Consider the following 21,866-nt stretch of genomic DNA (forward strand, 5'->3'; position numbering starts at 1 on the left):
TTCTGAACTGCTAATCAAAATTTCTAGGATACATACCAAGCTGTTCTTAGAAGGAAAGTTATAACCTTAAATGCATATATGAGAAAAAAAAAACTAGAAATTAAAGAAGTAAGTATATAACTCAGAAGTTTAGGAAAAAGAACTGTAAAATAAACCCAAAATAAGTAGAAGGTATGAAATACTAAAAACAAAAATTAATGAAATAGAAAAGAAATACACAACAGGGAAGATCAACAAAGCCAAACATTGGTTCTTTCTAAAGATAAATAAAATTGATAAACTTCAGGTTAGACTGATGGGGGGTTGGTGGTGGGAAGTAGTTAACATAGCAGGTCTGAGATTTTTATCCCTAGAAAGTTGGCTTGCAAAGTGAGCCCTTGTTCGCTACCTGGGTACTTGGATTTCAGAAGTGTTCCTTCATTTCCAGAACTGATAAAGTGGCTCACTGTGCAAACAATATGGTTTATGCTGAATACCCGCATTTCTTCTGAGAGTCCGGGATTTTGTTATGAGCCAGGCAGGGGGTACCTCCGTGATAAGGCCCCAGGAGAATTCTGGGCACTGAGTCTCTAATGAATTTCCTTGGTAGACAATATTTCACACGTGTCGTCATAACTGATTGCTGGAGGAAGTAAGTGCATCCTGTGTTAATCCACTGGAAGAAAAGTGACAGGTTTCCTCTGGAATTCACCCCATGTGCCTTTTCCCTTTGCTGATTTTCCTTTATATCTTTTCTCTGTAATAAACCATAGCCAAGAGTACAACTGTTTGCTGTGTGCTGTGAGTCCTCCTAGTGAATCATCAAACCTTGGGGTGGCCCGCCAGCCTGTACCGCCAGCTCAGACCTCCCGGCTCGACTGGCTGCGCAGGCGGCGTGGAAGCGCAGAGTCTTAACCACTGGACCGCCAGGGAAGTCCCAGGGCCAGGCTCTTGATGTCGAAAGTGCTCCTGTAACCCGACCCCACCCTCCTGGCCAACCACTGCTCACGCCCCCACAGGACACAGGGGACGTGGGTTCGAGCCCTGGTCCAGGAAGATCCCACATGCCAGTTGCAGAGCAACTAAGCCCGTGCACCACAACTACTGAGGCTGTGTTCTAGAGCCCGTGAGCCACAACGACTGAGCCTGCGTGCCACAACTACTGAAGCCCGCGCGCCTAGAGCCTGTGCTCCACAGCAAGAGAAGCCACCGCCATGAGAAGAGCACGCACTGCGATGAAGAATAGCCCCCGCTCGCCACAACAAGAGAAAGCCTGTGCACAGCAACGAAGACCCAATGCCGCCAAAAAAAATAAAATAAATTTATTAAAAAAACAAAACAAACAAACAAAACCTTGGGGTGGTCTTAGAGACCCCCAACACAGTTGTTGGTAAATAGATAGATAGATAGGCAGATAAGAGAGAAGCAACAAATAATTTTAAAATCATGTTTATATTCATGAGATAAATGAATATGTAATCTTGTTGTTTACTGCCAAAAAGGAAGAAATGTATACTTTAAACCAAGTTATGTAAATAAAACAAATATAAAAACAGCATTTAAAAAAAAAATTACTGTCACTCAAGAAACAACTCATTTTTTTTTCAATTCAATATATGTGATAACTTACCTTTAGTAACTTGATTTCTCGCATAGCAATTTTTTTAACCATTTTGTCATCATCACTTTCTAAGAACTTCTTGATGGCTACAATTCTTCCACTATCTTTATTCCTACACTTCATCACCATTCCATAGCTCCCTTCTCCAACCAATCCTAGGTTCTCATATTTTTCCATTTTAATTAAAAACCAGTAGGAATTCTTCTTGCTGTGGAAACCAAAACATAGAGTTAATTATGTTGAGTATATTAATTTCCTTCACCCTCCCAAATTAATTCTTCCACACCTGTTTTCCATATTAGAGCAGACACTGCATCTATGGCTGTCCTGTGTAATGTTTCTGCATCTAAGTTATGTTTTCAAAATATTCACATACATTTCATAATAGACAAGGCAAATGGAATTGAAGCCATTAACTTCAAATTTAAATTACTAAATGTCATGTTAATGAAATTTCAATATATTTTTAATTAAGATAAAGCAATACTTGAACTATTATACAAAACAATAACACTTTACTTTAGAAAAACACAATTCCTTTTCACTTTAAGGTAAAAAAGGCACAAGTGAATTTGGTTACAGTGAAGATAAAATTTATTTTTTTACATCAGGTCTAAAAGATCAAAGTTGAGGATCTTTATGCGCTTTCTAGTCTATTGGGAAAAATATTACCAAGTAACACTAACAACTTCTGATCAACTATTTTTGTTTACTTTTATTACCATAGTAATTAAATTCCTATATTGAACATATAAATTAACAGCAATGACATCACAGTATGTAAGCAGATTTTTAATAATTAAATGTTAGTGTACCAAATACAGTATTTCAAAAATCTTTTTAATGATTAATCACTATAAGTATGATTATTTGAATTTTGTGTTTAGAATTCTTTTACATCCCATTATATGACATTTTCTGGATGAAGGCAATCCTAACAAAATCTTTCTTACGTTACTAATAATTGGTGAAGGACCAGCAATCATTCCACTACATATTTTGGTATAGCAAGAAACTTTTCAGCCCAGATACGGTTAGATTTTACTTCATAAGTTTTGAGCGCCATGAAATATAAGAGCTAATAAACTACAACTTCAAAGTTAAATTTATTTTTACAATCTGATTTTGAAATTAAATTCCAGAAGCAAAGAATAAATAATATTTCTGTTAATCCCAACATGGTTCTAAAAGTTTTGGGGGGAAAAAAGTAGTCTATTGGTAACTATACATTCAAATGATGATTCATAGTTGAATTTTTTTTTTAACCTGACAATATAAAAACACTCATTCATAAAACTTGGTAAGAAAAAAATTCTTACCTATAACATTAGTAGTGTACCTACAGCAATCTAAAATTAATTTACGCAGATTGTGAATTGTGATGTTTTCCTTGCTTCCCTATTGGTACACTGATGACAAAGACAAAACAAATATCCTCTTTGTTCTAGCAAATTGTGATAATCCGATGTATACATTTTCAACAGTTTACATTTGACAATTTAGGGGATATATATATATATAATTATTATATAGATAATATATATATAGTATATATACATGGAAAGTCAGAAGACTGATCTTCGGGAGGGAGAAAATAAATAAATCCCAGTCAACACCAACCCAATTATTTCATTATTTTACTACCAGCTTTGATAGTAGGTTCTACTATAAACTGTTTACAGAACAGTGTCTCTGACACTAACTTTCTATACATTTGACATTTTAACTTCCATTTAACCTCTATTAACTATTTTTAAATAAAATGTCAGTGTTTGAAAAAAAATTCTCAATGTAATTCTCTCTTTCCTTTAATTTCTTTTTCCTTCCACTAAAACAGCATATTTTATTAAGGACTAGACTTTAGGCTTATCATACCAAAGACAAAAATAGCTGGAATCTATAACCTGGATCATTTTAAAGCATTTGCAATTAGTGTCCTCAATATTTGGAAATGCAAAGTGAACACAGTTAAAATTACCTTAAGCATGTCTAAGAGGTTCTGAAGCATGTCACAAGCTAACATTCTGTACGTTGACTACAATTGCATTCTCCCACCAACTGCACATTTGGTCACAGCACACTGAACACACGTGTTTTTTCAAGTGGCACTTCCCACAAATACTTTAGAAGTATCAAGGCTTAAAAAACCTCTTGTTTCCTGAAACAGTTACTCATAAACCATAACTTCTCATGCCTTCTACTTGGGAATGTTAAGGGTTATACAAACTAAAAGGAAACCTGGCCAATTGGCAATGCGGTAGATCTGGACATGTGCCATGGAAGCATATGGTTCTCATACTAATAATTTAGATAATAAAAAATTGCTAGTTTTTATTTTGTTAAAGACAGGTTGAAATCTTTTATAGATAAAAGAACGAGATAATAGAAGCTTTCAAAAGTATTATACTTACTGTTCCTTTTAAATCCTTTGGCATGGAAATACCCAAAGGTTTTCAACTTGGAAATAAAATTGAGGTAAAATGCATCTCGTTCTCAGGTCTAAAAGATGCTGACTAGCAAACTAGCAATTCTACTGCTGTCGCGATTTCTTCCGCAGACACAGTCTTCCCAGGTGAAGCAGGCAGGGAGGCAGACTGGCCTCAACCCACCGCAAGTTCACACTCAGGAGGACCGCGGCCCGCATGCTGTCGTCGTCAAGGCAACGACCTCACTCTGTCCCCAACCATAGGCACAAAGTCTCCAGAGAAAAGACCGGAGTCCAAATGCGTCCACGGCAGGCACCAATACCTGTTAAGGCCAAGGCCTGTAGGGAAGTTAGCTGGGGTGCTAGGGCACCGCCTCCCAGCTCCTAAAGCGCCCGGTCCCTGGAGTCCGTGAACCTGCTCGGCTCTAGCTAGCCCTGGGCCAAGGCGTTGGCCACCAAGCTGCAAGGGGCGGATCCTCACCCGTCCGGGCCCGCCCCCGAGTGCGCCGAGCCTCCCGTGTTCTGATTGGCTGGATTCTGTCATCGAGATCTCTGATTGGCTTAGCGCCAACCACCCATCCAGTTCGCCTGGGGCTTGGCTCAGGTTCTGATCACTGACGCGCAGACGCCAGCATCAGCACACACCTGCCTTCTCAAGTAAGGAAGCACCTTTCTGCCTTCACCTGGAGACCGCTCTTCGCGACTGAGGACAACAGGCGATTCTGGTGCTCACGGGGAGGCTAAAAGTGGTGGTGGTTTTGTAGGATTGGGTGAAAATGTTAGGGGGTGACCGTGCAAAGAGCGCGATGAAGGGCTCTTCAAGCTCCTCGGCTGGGCCGGGGAGCGGGCTCTGAAGCCCCTCAACCGGGAAGGTTCGGGCTTGACGGCGATTCGACGCTTCCTTTCTGGTCTGGGCAGTGGGGTCAGTCTGCCAGGTAGGAGATGAGGGTGACAGTCTAGGAGGTGATAAGTAGGCGAGGCAAAGGTGAAAGTAGGTAAATGATGACAGAACTGGCGTTAGAAGGGACCCTGGGGAGGACAGCCTGGGCAATGAAAGTGAGGGTAATACCTGGAGATAACGGAAGGGGAAGAGAGGACATGAATGAAATAAGAGGAAAAGGGCTAAGACGGTTGGGGAACTAAAAGACATGAGCAATACTGGCATATGACAGACAGCCAAATAGGGTGCAGCTGGGGATGCGATGTTTAAGGCACAGACCAACTCAATCCATCATTAGGCAAGACTGGTAGGTCAGAATCATGCACATGCTGAAGTCACACAAGAAACAGGGCTTTCCTCATATTCAAGGAATTTGGGGTTTAAGCCATACCTCTGCAGTAAGGAAGCCTTAAGCACTCAGTTATTTTCATGTTAAATCATAAAAACTAACCATTTTGTAATTCTATTTGGTATCCATAATACCATGATCCAGTTAGGAGAGTGTCCTGGATAGCAGGTATTTATACCCACAGTCAATATTAAGGTATTAATTCCTTCTTGTATACAAAGAAATAAACATTCTGGTTTATAAATAAGCTTTTGTTGAGTTTGCTTAGAATGAATTAATCTTCCAGTGCCGGATCACCTTGATCGAACTGCTTAAAATCCAGTTCCTGAAGCTGTAATAATGAGGACCAGACCTGGGACCTGGATATGGAAAGAATATAATTCTTTAGTTAATGCAAGATGTAATAAGCTCTCCCTTAGGTGTGACCACGTTGGAGGGAGCCATGCCCCTTTTAGTTATCTCTATAGGGTATAATAGAATGTGATGAACTTCTTTTATATGAGAAGCAGATTCCCTTTTATAAAGTGGCAAATCTGGCTTTGTTAGGCCTGAAGCTTAAGAATTTTAAAGGTACCTCTAAGCAAAAGGCCCTGAAGTTTAAAATAACCTGTTTATATCCCACAGGCAACCAAAAGGATAAAAACTAAAAAACTGGATTTGGTGACTAGATAATGCTTGAGAAAAAAATTTCAAAAAGAATTGAGTTTGAAAGCCAACTGTAAAGGAGGCATAGCATATTCAAGAATTACACATCCCTGGTGGCCCAGTCCTGCCCCTCAGCCCAGGCCTCCCACGGGAACCAGGTTGTACCATGTAGGGAAGGGGGGATCTATTCACATACCTTGTGCGGATGGGGGAAGGGACTGCGCAGATCAAAGGCTGGGGGGGGCGTGTCATGGGGATCTCGAAAGGCTTGAGGATGGGGCTACTTGGGGGGATGGCGAGGAGGCAACCTAGCAGGGGACAAGTGGGGGACCCAGCCGGGTTGAGCCCCTGGGCCCCAGGTTTGTACAATACGGTTTGCTATAAAACTCCAATCTTCTGGGGGGCGGGAGCGGGGAGGCAGAGAATTACACATCCTGGGTAAAGTCATCTATTGATACATGTTTGGTGAAGAGGAGGTAGTATTATGTAGAAGCGAGATTGGGTTATTGTTTATTTTAAAAAGAAATTTTAAACAAGAAAATCTTTGTAGGGAAAAGGAACAGAGAGAGAGGGGCTTTAAAGAGACAAGAAAAGGAATAATTAATGAAAAACCAAGGACAGGTAGTGAAGAGAAGGTGATAAAGTATGAAAAGGACTTAGCCTTGAAGAAGTTTCTAGAAAAGAGGAAAAACAGAAAAGTGTAGGACAGACACATTAGCTGGCTTAGATCTTCTCTAAAAAAAATTTCTGCAGGAAAAAAGATAATGGTGAGATTGAGGCTCAAGGATATGTGAGCAGAAATTCCTTGAAATAGGTAGTTATGAAAGAAGGCATTTTGATATGAAAGGAATACAAAATAGTAAAATGTGCCGACTTGAGCATGGACACCATGAATTTACAGTGAAACCAACTGACTCTGTTTCATAGGACTTGGCATCCTCAGGTTCAAGAATGGAGAAAATAGGGGCTTCCCTGATGGCACAGTGGTTGAGAGTCCGCCTGCCGATGCAGGGGACACAGGTTCGTGCTCCGGTCCGGGAGGATCCCACATGCTGTAGAGCGGCTGGGCCCGTGAGCCATGGCCAATGAGCCTGCGCATCCGGAGCCTGTGCTCTGCAACGGGAGAGGCCACAACAGTGAGAGGCCCGCGTACCGCAAAAAAAAAAAAAAAAAAAAAAAAGAATGGAGAAAATAGACAGTATGTAAGCTACTTAGAGAAGTGGTAGTCCAAGGAGATTAAACAAAAAAGTTAAGAAATCAAGGGTGATGGAGAAAGCACAATTGAAATGGTTTGCCATGGTTCCAGCTAGATCAGAAGACAAACTATGACAAGTTAACTAATAAGCTGAAAATACAGGGGCACTGAGAAAATGGAGCTCATCATAGGCACGAAGAGTAAGTTTAATGGGAGTGAAAAAGGAGAGAAAGTTACTGTCCAAGAAAGCAAGTTGTGAATTTAAGATTTTGGAAATGGCACAAGATGATGGTGAGCTCTAAAGAGTGGAATGTTTGGCCATCCCTTTGGGTAGCTGAAGTTTATTGAAAAATGTCATTGGAACTGAATTCAAAGAAACTTGAGGTCGCAGTATGAAAAGTCATAAACGTTTCCTAAAAAATCGTAACATGAACAAGTGGGACAATACAGAAAGAGGTTGAAATGCACATTTTAATCACTAAAGAAAGTGAAATGTTCTAAAAATCTAAAGAAAACACTGTGGGAGTGTATGAGACTGGCAACAAGAAGAAAGCCTGGAGAGATGGCAAAGAAACAAAGGTTAAAAAGAGACTGAGGAGGGCTTCCCTGGTGGCACAGTGGTTGAGAGTCTGCCTGACGATGCAGGGGACACGGGTTTGTGCCCCGGTCCGAGAAGATCCCACATGCCGCGGAGCGGCTGGGCCCGTGAGCCATGGCCGCTGAGCCTGCGCGTCCGGAGCCTGTGCTCCGCAATGGGAGAGGCCACAACAGTGAGAGGCCCGCGTACCGCAAAAAAAAAAAGAGACTAAGGACCATATGACCCAGCAATTCCATTCCTAGGTATAGACCCAAGAAAAATGAAAACATATGTTCATACAGAAACTTGTACATGAATGTTCACAGCAGTACTGATATTCATATGAATTGATTTCATAGTAGCCAAAAAGTGAAACTCAAATATCCATCAATTGATGAATGGATAAACTGTGCTATATCCATACAATGGAATATTATTCCCCCTTAAAAAGGAATAAAATACTCATAGGTGCTACAACATGGATGAATTTCAAAAACAGTATGCTGGGACTTCCCTGGTGGTCCAGTGGTTAAGACTCCGCGCCCCCAGTGCAGGGAGCCCAGGTTTGATCCCTGGTCAGGGTACTAGATCCTGCATGCTGCAACTAAGAGCCCACATGTCGCAACTAAAGGAGCCCACATGCTGCAACTAAAGATCCTACATGCCACAACTAAGACCTGGCACAGTCAAATAAATAAATAAATATATATTTAAAGAAGTATGCTAAATGAAAGATGCCAGACACAGAAGGTCACATATTATGTGATTCCACCTATATGAAGTGTCCAGCATAGACAAATCCATACAAACAGAAAGTAGATTAGTAGTTACCAGGGACTGAGGGGGATATGGGAATGAGGAGTGAGTACTAATGGGTATGGGGTTTCTTTTTTTGGTCACACTGCATGGCTTGCAGGACCTTAGTTCCGTGATCAGGGATTGAACCCGACCCCAGCAGTGAAAGCGCCGAGTTGTAACCACTGGACCACCAGGGAATTCCCTGGGGTTTCTCTTTAGGCTAATGAAAATGTTCTGGAATTAGACAGTGATGAGTTATACAACCTTGTGAATATACTAAAAACCACTGAATTGTACACTATAAAAGGGTGAATTTTATGTATGTGAATGACATTGCAATATAAAACAATAGACTTACAAGAAGATAAAAAGTACATAGCCTGCCTAGAAATCTTTTTTCAGTAAATTTATACATTTTAGCTTAGAGTAGCCCGATTCTCTTTCTCACCTTAGCAATCATCTCTGTTAAGTAACTCTTGGCAACAATCATTCTCTACATATCTGGACATCCCCGCAAAACGTGCTTTTCTTGCCAAAAAAACAAAAAAAACCCCACCACTTAGGTCTCATGAAATACTGATTGATCATGGGTTTTGGCACACTTCAGCTGAGTTACCAAATGAAAGGAACGGCCATAAAATCTTCAGACTACAAAAAGGTTCTTTATTTTCAGTATATTATTCAGCATACAGCTGTGAATACATTCTGACATTCTGTCAAAAAATTGGGCTGGGGACTTGCCTGGTGGTGCAGTGGTTGGGAATCCGCCTGCCAATGCAGGGCACACGGGTTCGATCCCTGGTCCGGGAAGATCTCACGTGCCGCGGAGCAACCAGGCCCGTGCACCACAACTGCTGAGCCTGCACTCTGGAGCCAGTGAGCCACAACTACTGAGCCCACACGTCACAACTACTGAAGCCCAAGCACCTGGAGTCCGTGCTCTTCAACAAGAGAAGCCACCGCAATGAGAGGCTAGCGCACCGCAACGAAGAGTGGCCCCCACCCACCGCAACTAGAGAAAGCCCATGTGCAGTGACGAAGACCCAACACAGCCAAATAAATAAATTAAATTAAATTATCAAAAAAAAAAATGGACTGACTCATTTTGAAGTTCTTGTTCTTTGACGGAAGGACATTTGCCTTAGAAGAGAGAATTCTGTTCTCAATCTAGTAATTGATTCAATGACCTCATTACTACATTTAAAAGTGATTAAGACAATCAGATTTGGGGGGGTGAAGAAAAATGAACCCTCCTACACTGTTGGTGGGAATGTAAATTGGTACAGTCACTATGGAGAACAGTACAGAGGTTCCTTAAAAAACTAAAAATAGGGACTTCCCTGGTGGCGCAGTGGTGAAGAATCTGCCTGCAAATGCAGGGGACACAGGTTCGATCCCTGATCCAGGAAGATCCCACATGCTGCGGAGCAAGTAAGCCCATGCGCCACAACTACTGAGCCTGCACTCTAGAGCCCACATGCCACAACTACTGAGCCTGTGTGCCACAACTACTGAAGCCCGTGTGCCTAGAGCCTGTGCTCCACAAGAGAGGCCCCTGCTCGCCGCAACTAGAGAAAGCCTGCATGCAGCAACAAAGACCCAACGCAGCCAAAAAAAAGAAAAAAGCTAAAAATAGACCTACCATATGACCCTGCAATCCCACTCCTGGGCATATATCCAGAGAAAACCATAATTTGAAACAATACATGCACCCCAGTGTTCATTGCAGCACAATTTACAATAGCCTGGACAAGGAAGCAACCTAAATGTCCATTGACAGAGGAATGGATAAAAAAGTTGTGGTACATATATACAATGGAATGTTACTCAACCATAAAAAAGAATGAAATAGGGCTTCCCTGGTGGCACAGTGGTTAAGAATCTGCCTGCCAATGCAGGGGACACGGGTTCGAGCCCTGATCCAGGATGATCCCACATGCCACGGATCAACTAAGCCTGTGCACCACAACTGAGCCTGTGCTCTAGAGCCCGGAAGCCACAACTATTGAGCCTGCGTGCTGCAGTTACTGAGCCCATGCACCTTAGAGCCTGTGCTCTGCAACAAGAGAAGCCACCGCGGTGAGAAGCCAGCGCACTACAACAAAGAGTAGCCCCCGCTCGCCACAACTAGAGAAAGCCTGTGCATAGCAACGAAGACCCAACACAGCTAAAAATAAATAAATTTTAAAAAAAAGAATGAAATAATGCCATTTGCAGCAACATGGATGCACCTAGAGATTGTCACACTGAGTGAAGTAAGTCAGACAAAGACAAATATCATATGCTATTGCTTATATGTGGAACCTTAAAACATGGTACAAATGAACTTATTTAGAAACAGAAATAGTCACAGATGTAGAAAACAAACTCACGGTTACCAGGGGGGAAAGCGGGCAGGGGGGAGGGATAAACTGGGAGACTAGGATTGACAAATACACACTACTATATGTGAAATAGATAACTAATAAGGACCTACTGTATAGCACAGGGAACTCTTCTCAATACTCTGTAATGGCCTGTATGGGAAAAGAATCTAAAAAAGAGTGGATATATGTATATGTATAACTGATACACTTTGCTGTACAGCAGAAGCTAACACATTATAAATCAACTATACTGTAATAAAATTTTTAAAAAAAACATGGAATACTATGCAGCTGTGAAAAAATGAGTAGGCACTTTGTTTACTGATATGGAATGACCTCCATGATATATGGTGAAATAATAAAAGTAATGTGCGTTTTACAGGGGGCCACCACTTACGCCTAAAAAGAAAAAAAAATGTATATTTGTATTCTCTTGGATATAGAAAGATCTCTGGAAGGGTGTACAAAAAAATTAGATAAAAAATGGTTGCCTCTAGGTAGAATTTTGTGGTGGGGGATGGAGGAAGAAGGCTTTTCACTTACAGAACTACCTTTTGAAGTGTATTCCATGTGAAAGTTTTCCCCATTAAAAAAAAAAGTAAAATTTTAATTAAAAAAAAAAGACAATTAGATTTGGAAACCTAAAGTACAACACATCACTTATTTGGTCAAGTTCAGCATACGCCATATTTGATCTGTCAAGTCACCGACACAGCTATATCATACCAGTATAAACCTGGGAATCCATTCCTCAAATGTTAAAAACAGTATACATTCTGTCTGCACGGATAACAAGCCTCTTATAAACTCTCCCTTGATGTTCCCTCTTCCTCTAGCCTCTGCTGCATTCCTGTTCATATTCATAGCAAAACTACAGAAAAACGTCTGTTCATTTCCTACATCCTGTTCTCCCTTGGGCTTTCATCCTTATCACTTCACTGGAATAGCTCTTCCCGTAAGTCAGTAAGACCTACACAAAGCCATCTGTGGCAGAGATTACTAGCTACTCACAGTAAGCTGGTTCCTTTTTTCTCTATGCATAGCTTGCTTATTTTCTGAAATCTCCACTGTAGTTAGGGGTGATCATGAGACTGAATTCAAGCCAATGGACTATGAGATGTGTACCATTCCCAGACCTGGCTCATGAAAATCTCCGTTCAAGATCCTCCATGTTGGGGCTTCCCTGGTGGCCCAGTGGTTGAGTCTGCCTGCCAATGCAGGGGACACGGAGCTCTGGTCCGGGAGGATCCCTCATGCTGCAGAGCAGCTAGGCCCGTGTGCCACAACTGCTGAAACCCGCGTGCCTGGAGCCCGTGCTCTGCAGTGGGAGAGGCCGCCGAGGTGAGAGGCCTGCGCACTGTAGTGAGGAGCGGCCCCCACTCGCCACAGCGAGAGAGGGCCCGCGTGCAGCAACGAAGACCCAACGCAGCCAAAAATACATAAATAAAATTTAAAAAAAGAAAAGATCCTCCATGATCCTTTTCCCTTCCAGCTAGCTGTAATGGAGATGACTATAATGTGATCTTGAAGCCACGCTGAAGTTAGTAGAGCCTTCATTCATCTGGGTCCCTAAATGATTAAGTGAGGGGGAGCCAGACTACTGACCTCTTCATGACCACTCCCCCCTTTGTTATATGGTGGTGGTGGGGGAAACTATTGTGTTTGAGCCATTAGACATTTTGGGGTCTATTTATTTTAGCAGTTAGTCCACCCTAATTTATTCGCCACCTTCTTTGACCTCTCAGCAGCATGACACAACTTTCTATACTTTCCAAGACAAACTCTTGAAACTTAGCTTTCCACGACACCAATATTTGCAATATTTTGTCTCTGTTTTCTTTGCATGGTTCTCCTGTTCTAGAACCCTACATGTTGCGAGTGTCAGAGGGCTCAGTCCTCAGCCTCTTCTCTTCTGTACACTCTCTTCCTAGATGATCTCCTCTAACCCAATACCTGCAAAGACCTCTGCTGACCAATCACAGCACAGAGCTCTCCTCAGAATTCCAAAATCATACCATACCGCCTGACATTTCTTCTTGGATATTCAACTGGCATATGAAACTTAACGTGGATAAGAGAACTGTTGATTTTCCCTCCACATTTCATTCCTGCTTCTCTATCTCAGTAAGAGTACTTACTGCCTTCCACACCAAGGTGCATAAAAATCCTAGGAGACATCCTTGAAAATTATCTTTCCCTCACATTCAAAATCCAATTCATAACCAAGTGTTGTAGGTTGTATCCCAAATTATCTTATTAACTGACCATTTATCACCATCTTCACTGCTCCAACCCTAATCCAAGCGACCATCGACATCACCCAACAGCCCTTCCTGACTGGTTCCCTAATTCAGATCACGTCACTTCCTTGCCCAGATCCCTACAATCCCAGTTCAAGAGGAAAATCCAACTACAAGGCCATCCTCGATTTAGCTGTTACCTATCTCTTGATATCAGCTGCTTACTATTATGGCCACACTGGCGTTAATGCCCTCGAACCCTCCAAGCTCCATCCAAATACAGGGCCTCTGCATTTGTTCTATTTGGAATGCTCTTCCTCCTCAAAGCTGCCTTCTCTTCCAGATCTCAAGTATACCTCCTGAGGCCTTTCATTACCACCCCCGGTTGTGATTAAGGAACAGCCCCATCTCCGGTTTCTATTACATTCCCTACTAGCTCTATCCCCCATTAGCCAGGTGCTATTGGAAAAGTAACCAACCCCATTGTGCCTGAATGTATCCTTCTGTAAAATAAATAGTATTCCTCACAGGATTGCCGTTGGAACTAAATGAGTTGTATTATGCCCAGGACTAATCAGGACTGCAATTACTTGTTTGTTGCTTCCGTCCCTCAAAAACTGCAAGTTTCCTGAGGGTAGGCTGTATTTGCTGTATTGCCAGCCAGCACCTATGGAGGTTTCTGGCACATATTAGATGCTAATATTCACTGACGGCTATACAAGTCTTTCACTTCCTGCACACATACTGGTTATCTTTAGTGCTGTCTTTGAAACATCACTACTCCTTTATGCTAAGTCACCATCCAACTGAAATGTCTCACATCTCTTCTCTATTCCAAGTCACTATCCTTGTCACCATACGCCAGGCGGAGCTTTGTTTTTACCTCTCCAAGCTTTAGTTCACCTCTTTAAAAACAAACAACAGATGAACTTAATAGGGTTATCAGATTAAGATATATGTGAAATGACAAGCCCTCAAAAATTCTTCCCTTTTCTCAGCTCAGAGACTCAGGATTTCACAGCTATCTGATTTCTGTTCCAAGTCTGCACTCTGCCTCACTGCTTAACGCTGTAGTTCCTGAATGTAGTAGTTCCTTAATTCATTTTAGGTCGGCTAATGCGGGAGGCTGTGATTTCCCAATTTTCTGAAATAAAGCCAGGATAAAAATACGTTGCAAAGTTTAAACTTCTAGCGCTTAAAACCCGTTTCTCCTAAAATCACTCATCTTTTAAAGTAGATCAACTCTTATAGCTAATCCAGTATTTCACATCACTTCATACTAGTGTGACCATAATAAGCTTTCTGAACCTGTCTCCCTGACTGTAAAATAGACAACTACACCTTAGTTTGCCTAAATATGAAATCAGATGTAAAGCTACCAGCAGTATGATTCACAGTATACCCTCAAATATTGGAGGAAAATCATTTTAGAGATAAAAATGGGTGTAAAGATAACTATTTTACTGGTTACACTATTTTAAAGTGGAAATATCTGATTTTCATTGATTTGTACGTTTATGCTACTCAGAACTTGAATCATTCTCAGTTCCTTTCAGACACCTAAATTCAGCTGCCAAAAAATAACCTAAATAAATCTATTTCCCTCCCTCAGATATAGTCTTGAACTACCACAACAGCTTCATTTCCATTCTTATCCTCCTACCATCTAGCCTCTACATGGCATATCACTCCTATGCTTAATTCTCTTTAATGGCTTCATACTGCAATTGGAAAGATACCCAAATAAACTGGTTATGTAGGCTAATTATATGATCCATTCTAGTTCACCTGTTAGCATTTTGCCCCCGTCGACCCCAATCCACCTATCCCAGCTTCTTCTCATTACCCTCTAAGTTTTTCCAATTTTATAAGCTTTACATGTTATCTAGTCCCTGAGTGGAGAGCTCCTATGTTTCATGTCAACTCTAGGCATCTAAAGTTGCCACTCAGTTGCTTTGTTTTACTTTACTTTACATCGCATTTACAACTACCCTTCTCCATTGTAAAGTACATAAGCTCAGAGGGAGGCCTACGGACTTGTCCTGCTCATGTACCCTCAACATCAAGAACAGTGCCTGGCACACAGAGGTGCTCAATAAACACTTGATAAACACCAGTAAGTGGTCTGTCTTCATTAAAGCAATGTTTAATAGTATAAAGGAAAACACACACACACACACACACACACACACCCCAAGGTATTTATAGGGATCATCTACAGGCTGAATTGTGGATGTTCATTCTTTTGGATTCTCTTTACTTTCTGTGATGTGCATACCATGCTTCTGTGTTGTCATAAAATAAAATACACATAAAACTTGCCACTCTATATACTGTTTTTGAAATTAAAAGGCGCAAGTCACAATTACATACCCTTCTATACAGCTTCCTCTTTTCAGGTCCATTTCACACCGAAAGCCAAGAGGGTTCCAACAGCACTCCTGCCTCCCCATCATGAAACCTGTTTTTTTAATCAGTAATTTGTTCCACATATCACCTTACTTTTCCAATTATGCAAGTGAACAACTTCAGATTCTTAGATACCACCTTTTTCCTCACCAAGACCTGGCTGTTGTTCTACCCCCTAAGTCTTTCAAATTCTTTAGGTTTCTAACATCACCACTCTAGTCCAAGCTACTACAACCATTCTATTTTCATAGCTCTTGACTGAACTACTACATCATCCTTTCACCTCATTTACTCATATTTAACTCCTTCCATTAACCCAGAGACCTAACTTATTGAACTCCAGAGATTTCAAAGTAGAATTACCTTCCTGTCACTCAACAAAATCTTCAACTTCCTATTGGTCTTGGGATAAGGACCTACCTCCTTATGGTCTGCCCCCTAGCTACCTTCTTAAATATGCAAACACTAACTTTTAGACCTTTTTAACCTGAGAGCAGGGAACCTTGTTCATTTCATCATTTATCAACAGTGCGTAGAACAGCACCTGGCACATAGAAGTTCAATAGTTAATGAATTAAATGAGCCAGTGAAAGTTAATAAGAGCATGAACAGATCTTCCTGCAGCCTGAACAATGGATAGAAGGGAGACAAACAGAAAATATTAAGTAGAACAGATGAGACTACAAACATTTCTAGGTTAAATAGGTCAGAAAAAGAGAGATGTTCATTATCAGAGAGCCAGGTATGCATATCACTTAGAAAGATAAAACACATTGTTTTGGACTTTCAAATTCTGAATTACTGAAGGACTTCAAAACGGGACAAGTGTTTGAAAAAGTGTTTGAAACACAGAATAGAGAGGCAGTAGAAATTCAACCGAGTAAAAAACAGTATCACGTAACACTTGCTGACTGCCCAGTACATTGTTTTAGGTGCTTTATGTATTAATTCACTGAATCCTCACAATCATCCACCTCATTTTACAAATGAGTTAAACAGGAGCTCAGAAAATGTAACCATTGAGGAATGGACATATATACACTACCAAACGTAAAATAGATAACTAGTGGGAAGCAGCCACATAGCACAGGGAGATCAGCTCGGTGCTTTGTGACCGCCTGGAGGGGTGGGATAGGGAGGTTGGGAGGGAGGGAGACGCAAGAGGGAAAAGACATGCGGACATATGTATAACTGATTCACTTTGTTATAAAGCAGAAACTACACCATCGTAAAGCAGTTATACTCCAGCAAAGATGTAAAAAAAAATAAAAAAAGAAAAAGAAAAGAAAATGTAACCATTGAATGGTGGAGTTGCCATTCAAGGCCAGACTGTCTCCAAAGCCCTTCTCTTGACCATCACACTATATGGAGTCTACTGAATGGACAATATACTGAAGCTAAGGTAGTTCCTGGCCTAAATGAAACCGTTCAGAGAAAATTTGTGGGGAAAGAGACTGAGGACAGAAGAGATGTGTGTGTGTGTGTGTGTGTGTGTGTGTGTGTGTGTGTTGGGGGGATAATGGTGGTTATGGGGTGATAGAGTACAGAAAACAGGAACAGTTAAAAGAATATTATTAATGCCACAAAACAAAGCATTCCAATTAGGCAATCAGCTTTATCAAAACTCTTAGGAGATCAAGGACAAGAGTAGTAATCTTTCTGTGAATGTTTAATCCTAAACCCACATTTATAGTATTTTGCCCAGTATGTGGTAATGCTAAAAACAGACTTCATTTCCTATTAATTCTGAAGTATAAGGTGTTTATATACTACATAGATTGGAAGATTTCAGTCTTTGTCAAAAATACCCAGAAACTTCATTACTTAGGAATTCTGACTTAATTATGCACATTTTTTTAAAACAATCACTATATGAACCCACTGAAATCCATCACGAAGGGAAATCTCTTTCAGGACATAATAAATAATTCATTTATCCAGTAATTTAAAATAATTTAGAATTCTGGCATTAAATTGATCAAGACTTAATAATTAGAAAGTCTTATGAACATAGAATGAAAAAAAATCAAGTCTTCATCTGTAGTTAAATATAAACGATGAGCAAGCTGTCCTAATTTAAAGGAAAAATATCAACATATATCCACTAAATTTTCATTCACTTGATACAAAGACTGTATTACACAACACAGTTTGAAACGTAGCATCTTGTAGGGCTAAAACTTTCAAATATTTTGTTCCATGAAATTTCCTGGACCAAATGATATTTTGCTCCTTCAAATCTGGTTCTGTTTGCAATATAGTATCGCATATACATTTTACCCCCTCTAAAAATTCTTTCCATAGGGCTTCCCTGGTGGTGCAGTGGTTGGGAGTCCGCCTGCCGATGCAGGGGACACGGGTTTGTGCCCCAGTCCGGGAGGATCCCACATGCCGCGGAGCGGCTGGGCCCGTGAGCCATGGCCGCTGAGCCTGCGCGTCTGGAGCCTGTGCTCCGCAACGGGAGAGGCCAAAACAGTGAGAGGTCCGCGTACCGCAAAAAGAAAAAAATAAATAAAACTTTCCACAGCCATAAAATTAGATGTTATTATACATTATAATTAACATTGAAAGGAGTTTAATATACATTTATAAAAATCTTAAGTCTTACTGCCCAGCAGTATTTAATGATTGTTCTGGCTTTGCTTCAGTACAAACCTGTGAAGACTGATTTAAGGAATCTTCATAAAGTGTTATGAAAATTCACTTTTATCATCCCTTTTAACAAAGTTCTGAAATTACACAGGCCTTATGACTTCACTACTCATTTAAAGTATATATTCATAACTATGACTATTCTTTCCTTTTTAATATTCCTTCAGAGCTTGACAAATCTGTTCTAATTGCTGAACCGGGGCATGTCCTTAACTTCAGATAACCTCAGTCTTCCATCCCCTTTCTCTTTTCCTTCTGAGATGATTTAGCAATCCTTTGGAAAACCCAAGATTTTTATAAAAAATAAATGTTTAGCCGTCTTCTTTACATCATTCTCACCTTCCTTACCACCTATTATTCTGTTCTAACATTCTTTATCTTGTATACCGGCTATCTAACTGAACTGAGGTAGGTCTCTAACAATGTTCAAGTCTTACTTAAATGATTTATTTTATATATCAAATTTCACAAATAATAGTTGGTTTTAGAATAATTCCTTATTTTTACTTAGGTTGTGTGAAATGCAACTGGGAGAAAATATTCTGGAACACAAACCTATAGATTAAATTAGGGACATAGATAAATGCTGCAGACATCAGTAGTTTATTGTTTGTTTAGTCCAAACACATTCAAAATGGAAACTCAAAGAATACTTTCCACCTGAAACAATTAAACTAGATACTACTAGCATATAATGCTTAACACATTACAGCAATAAAGATGGTAATCCATTGTCTTCTATACCTACAAAAGCCAAGATGGTAAAGCCAATTTGGTTGCAATAGTGTCATAAGGATAGAATAGAATATTACCATCCCAAAAGAAAAAAAACAAAAAACAAAACAAAACAAAAAACAGCAAATAACAGTAATGATAGATGAATACTTTTACTCTGGTTCACTGAAAGGGGACAAAATGTTAAAAGTCCACAGTACTGCAGGTGAACAATCACCATGTAAACTTCTCCATGTGATGTTTTAATGTTTTACTCATGGTATGTAAAGACTGAAGCTGAATGGCTCTTTGCTTTAATTTTCTATTACACTTAACATTTGTCATTACTTTTGGTGCCAGAAGTTTTCATGGGTGGCAGGGCAATATCTTGGATTGGAAATTATATATATATATATATATATATATATATATATATATATATATATATAAATAAAATGGGAAGGAGAGAGAAATGAAAGAGGGAAAATATGCTATAAAAAACAAAACACTGACAAGAAACCACTCATTTAAAAGCAGTTTGAATACAGGCTTCAAAACTCAAAAGTAATTTTCTGGTAAGAACTTCAAGTACTATACATCAGAAAGTGTAAAAGTATTTCAAACAGGAAAAAAATCCTTAACCCCCCCCCCAAAATGGAAACTGAGAAATCTGTGTCCCCAAAATATACGCAATAGTGCAAGACTTTTCCTCGAACATGGAAGACCTCATTCAAGGGGGAAAAAAAGGGACAGATTTAATTTTACTTATACCGCCCAGTACATGAAAAACAAAACATGTGCATCATTTGCTAGTTTACTAAACAGCAAACACAGTTCCATAATTCAGAACCAGTTTGCTATTATGTCAAGTGCATTTTTTGTTTGTTTTTACTAAGATAGAATGGAGAAGTCTTCCATGCTAACAAGCAGCTTTAAGTGGTCACACTTATTTACCCCACTCCTAGCCTGAAACATCCAGAAACTAGTAGGTACTAAATGCTCCAAGCATAAAATTGGATATCCTTTTGTCATACTTGTGGTTTACTGGAACTTGCTATAAAGACAGACAATAATCCAGCAGCTACAAACTTTGCTCACAGAATTGTTTAGAAATTCATGTAAAAATAAAAGATGTCGTCCCAGACTTAAATTCAGAGCCACTCGGGTGCTGACATCGGTTCAAGAATTGTGCAAAATGAATGACAGTTCCCTGCCCCCCAAATAGAAATGCAAACACTTAAGAGCTGCTGTTCTTTTCTCTGAAAATTGCAGTATCCTCACTCCAGGTTTACTTGCCATTTATGGAATCTGACTGCTTTTAAAATGTCACTAAAAATGTGCATCAAGTTGATTGACTTTTCCAGCACCTCTCAAGTGATATGCTTCAACGTTCACATTCAGGCTAACAGAAAAGTCAACAAGAGACTTACTCAAATAACTGACTTCCTCCTTCCCCCTCCCTCCCAAACACACAAGACTCCCTCCCACAGAGAACACAAAGTTGTTAACTGAAGAACAAGGTAAATAATATGCTAGTCAATTTTACTGATTTTAAAGATACTGCAATTTTTATACACTTCAATGATTTTTCAACATTTTGTAGCTGTTTGGCTTTGCAGCACAGCAATTCATACACTATACTGTACAAAATTACCAGCAAGACTGGAATGATGTATTAATAGAAGGCACCATCATGCTCATTACATTACCAGAGAACAGAATACAGTAAAGACAATTTTCACTGTACACAGCTTAAAGAAAGGAAACGGGGGAGGAGGAGTGTGCTGAGCAGCCAGCCATCCCTGTACTGAAGAGGGGCAGGTAGAAAAATCTTAGATATGGAGCTACTAAATCTGGTCTAATATTCAAGACCACAGCATTTGAAGTTCGGATTTTTGTTATTTAGTTCATAACTAAATGATTTCCTTCTGGAATATACTTGTAGTCTTGTTAAGGTTTATGTATACACACGCTGGTCACAGCAAGCAGGTAAAAATGCCCTCATCATTTCACAACTATGCGCTACTGGAAAAAAAGATGAAAGATTTTTTCCCCTGTTGCCTCCTTTGCAGATGTCAATGTTAATGAGTTCAGAGTACCCATTAGTGCATAACAAGTTTCTGTTGGTTTGTATTTTTGGGGGGAGCCAAGGAAAAAGGCAAGTTTCTCCAATTGCACAAATTGCACTATTTGTGTTTCCAACATTAACAGGCAGAAACAGTAACACTTAAACAAAATGTGCAGCAGAGGATTTTTTTTGACTCAAAGGACCTGAATTCAGTTGGGCATGTCCTTTTAAGTTCATTTTTGTTGCAGACAGTTTAAGATATGGTCATTTCTCAGTCCTTAATTCTCCAAGTCTAGATTTATAAATTAACAATGCGAATCCTGTTGTAAAACTGGGGAAATAATGTCCACCTCAATTTAACTGATAACCAAAAGATGCTTTTCACATCAAAGAAATGATCAAAAAGGCTGTGTCACATTCCAAAGCCAAAAAAAATTAACAAGAATGCAAACACGATGAATAATGTACCACTGCCAAAACTTTGCCAACAGTGGAGCCTCAGCGACGCTGTCCTGTGAAGCGGCCTTCCATCTGCCCGGTTCCTCTCCCAGAGCCAAGTTTCTGTGCCATGCCACCTCTTGGAGGGGGTCCTCTTCCATCCCGGTCCCGCATCATTCCACCGCCCACTATTCCACGGGGACCACCAGGACCTCGATCATTGCGCCTAATATCCCTGCGATCATCACCACCACCTCGAGTTTCTCGCTCTCTGGCAGCTCTTGTCTTTTTCTCTTCCACATTTAAACGTACTTCCCCTCGAAACATAATTGGCTTTACAAGGGAAGAAAAAATTTTACATGGGCAGGTTAGACAATAATAGTAATGTAGTATCATAAATAAGTAAGAAAATCCAGGGAGACAAAAAAACTTTTCATGAAATTCTCAATA

At 40.2% G+C, this 21,866-nt stretch overlaps 2 protein-coding genes across 3 annotated transcripts in view; both read right to left on the reverse strand.

The window, feature by feature from the left end:
* The window catches only part of CDKL2 (cyclin dependent kinase like 2), a 47,625-nt gene extending 28,958 nt beyond the window's left edge, over positions 1–18,667 (reverse strand). The window contains exon 1 of the mRNA XM_089912068.1: positions 1,610–18,667. Coding sequence (XP_089768194.1) covers positions 1,610–1,777 — 168 coding nt within the window. The 5' untranslated portion in view covers positions 1,778–18,667. The remainder of the gene's footprint in view (positions 1–1,609) is intronic.
* Positions 18,668–18,780: 113 nt separating this feature from the next.
* The window catches only part of G3BP2 (G3BP stress granule assembly factor 2), a 30,758-nt gene continuing 27,672 nt past the window's right edge, over positions 18,781–21,866 (reverse strand). For both annotated transcript variants that reach the window (XM_022599385.3, XM_022599386.3), the window contains one exon: positions 18,781–21,749. In XM_022599385.3, the coding sequence (XP_022455093.1) occupies positions 21,477–21,749 (273 nt within the window). In that variant the 3' untranslated portion in view covers positions 18,781–21,476. The remainder of the gene's footprint in view (positions 21,750–21,866) is intronic.

The sequence above is a fragment of the Delphinapterus leucas genome, chromosome 5 (genome assembly GCF_059928025.1).
Source record: "Delphinapterus leucas isolate spDelLeu-1000000601 "Yukka" chromosome 5, BTC_Dleu_Yukka2, whole genome shotgun sequence".
Taxonomy (NCBI): domain Eukaryota; kingdom Metazoa; phylum Chordata; class Mammalia; order Artiodactyla; family Monodontidae; genus Delphinapterus; species Delphinapterus leucas.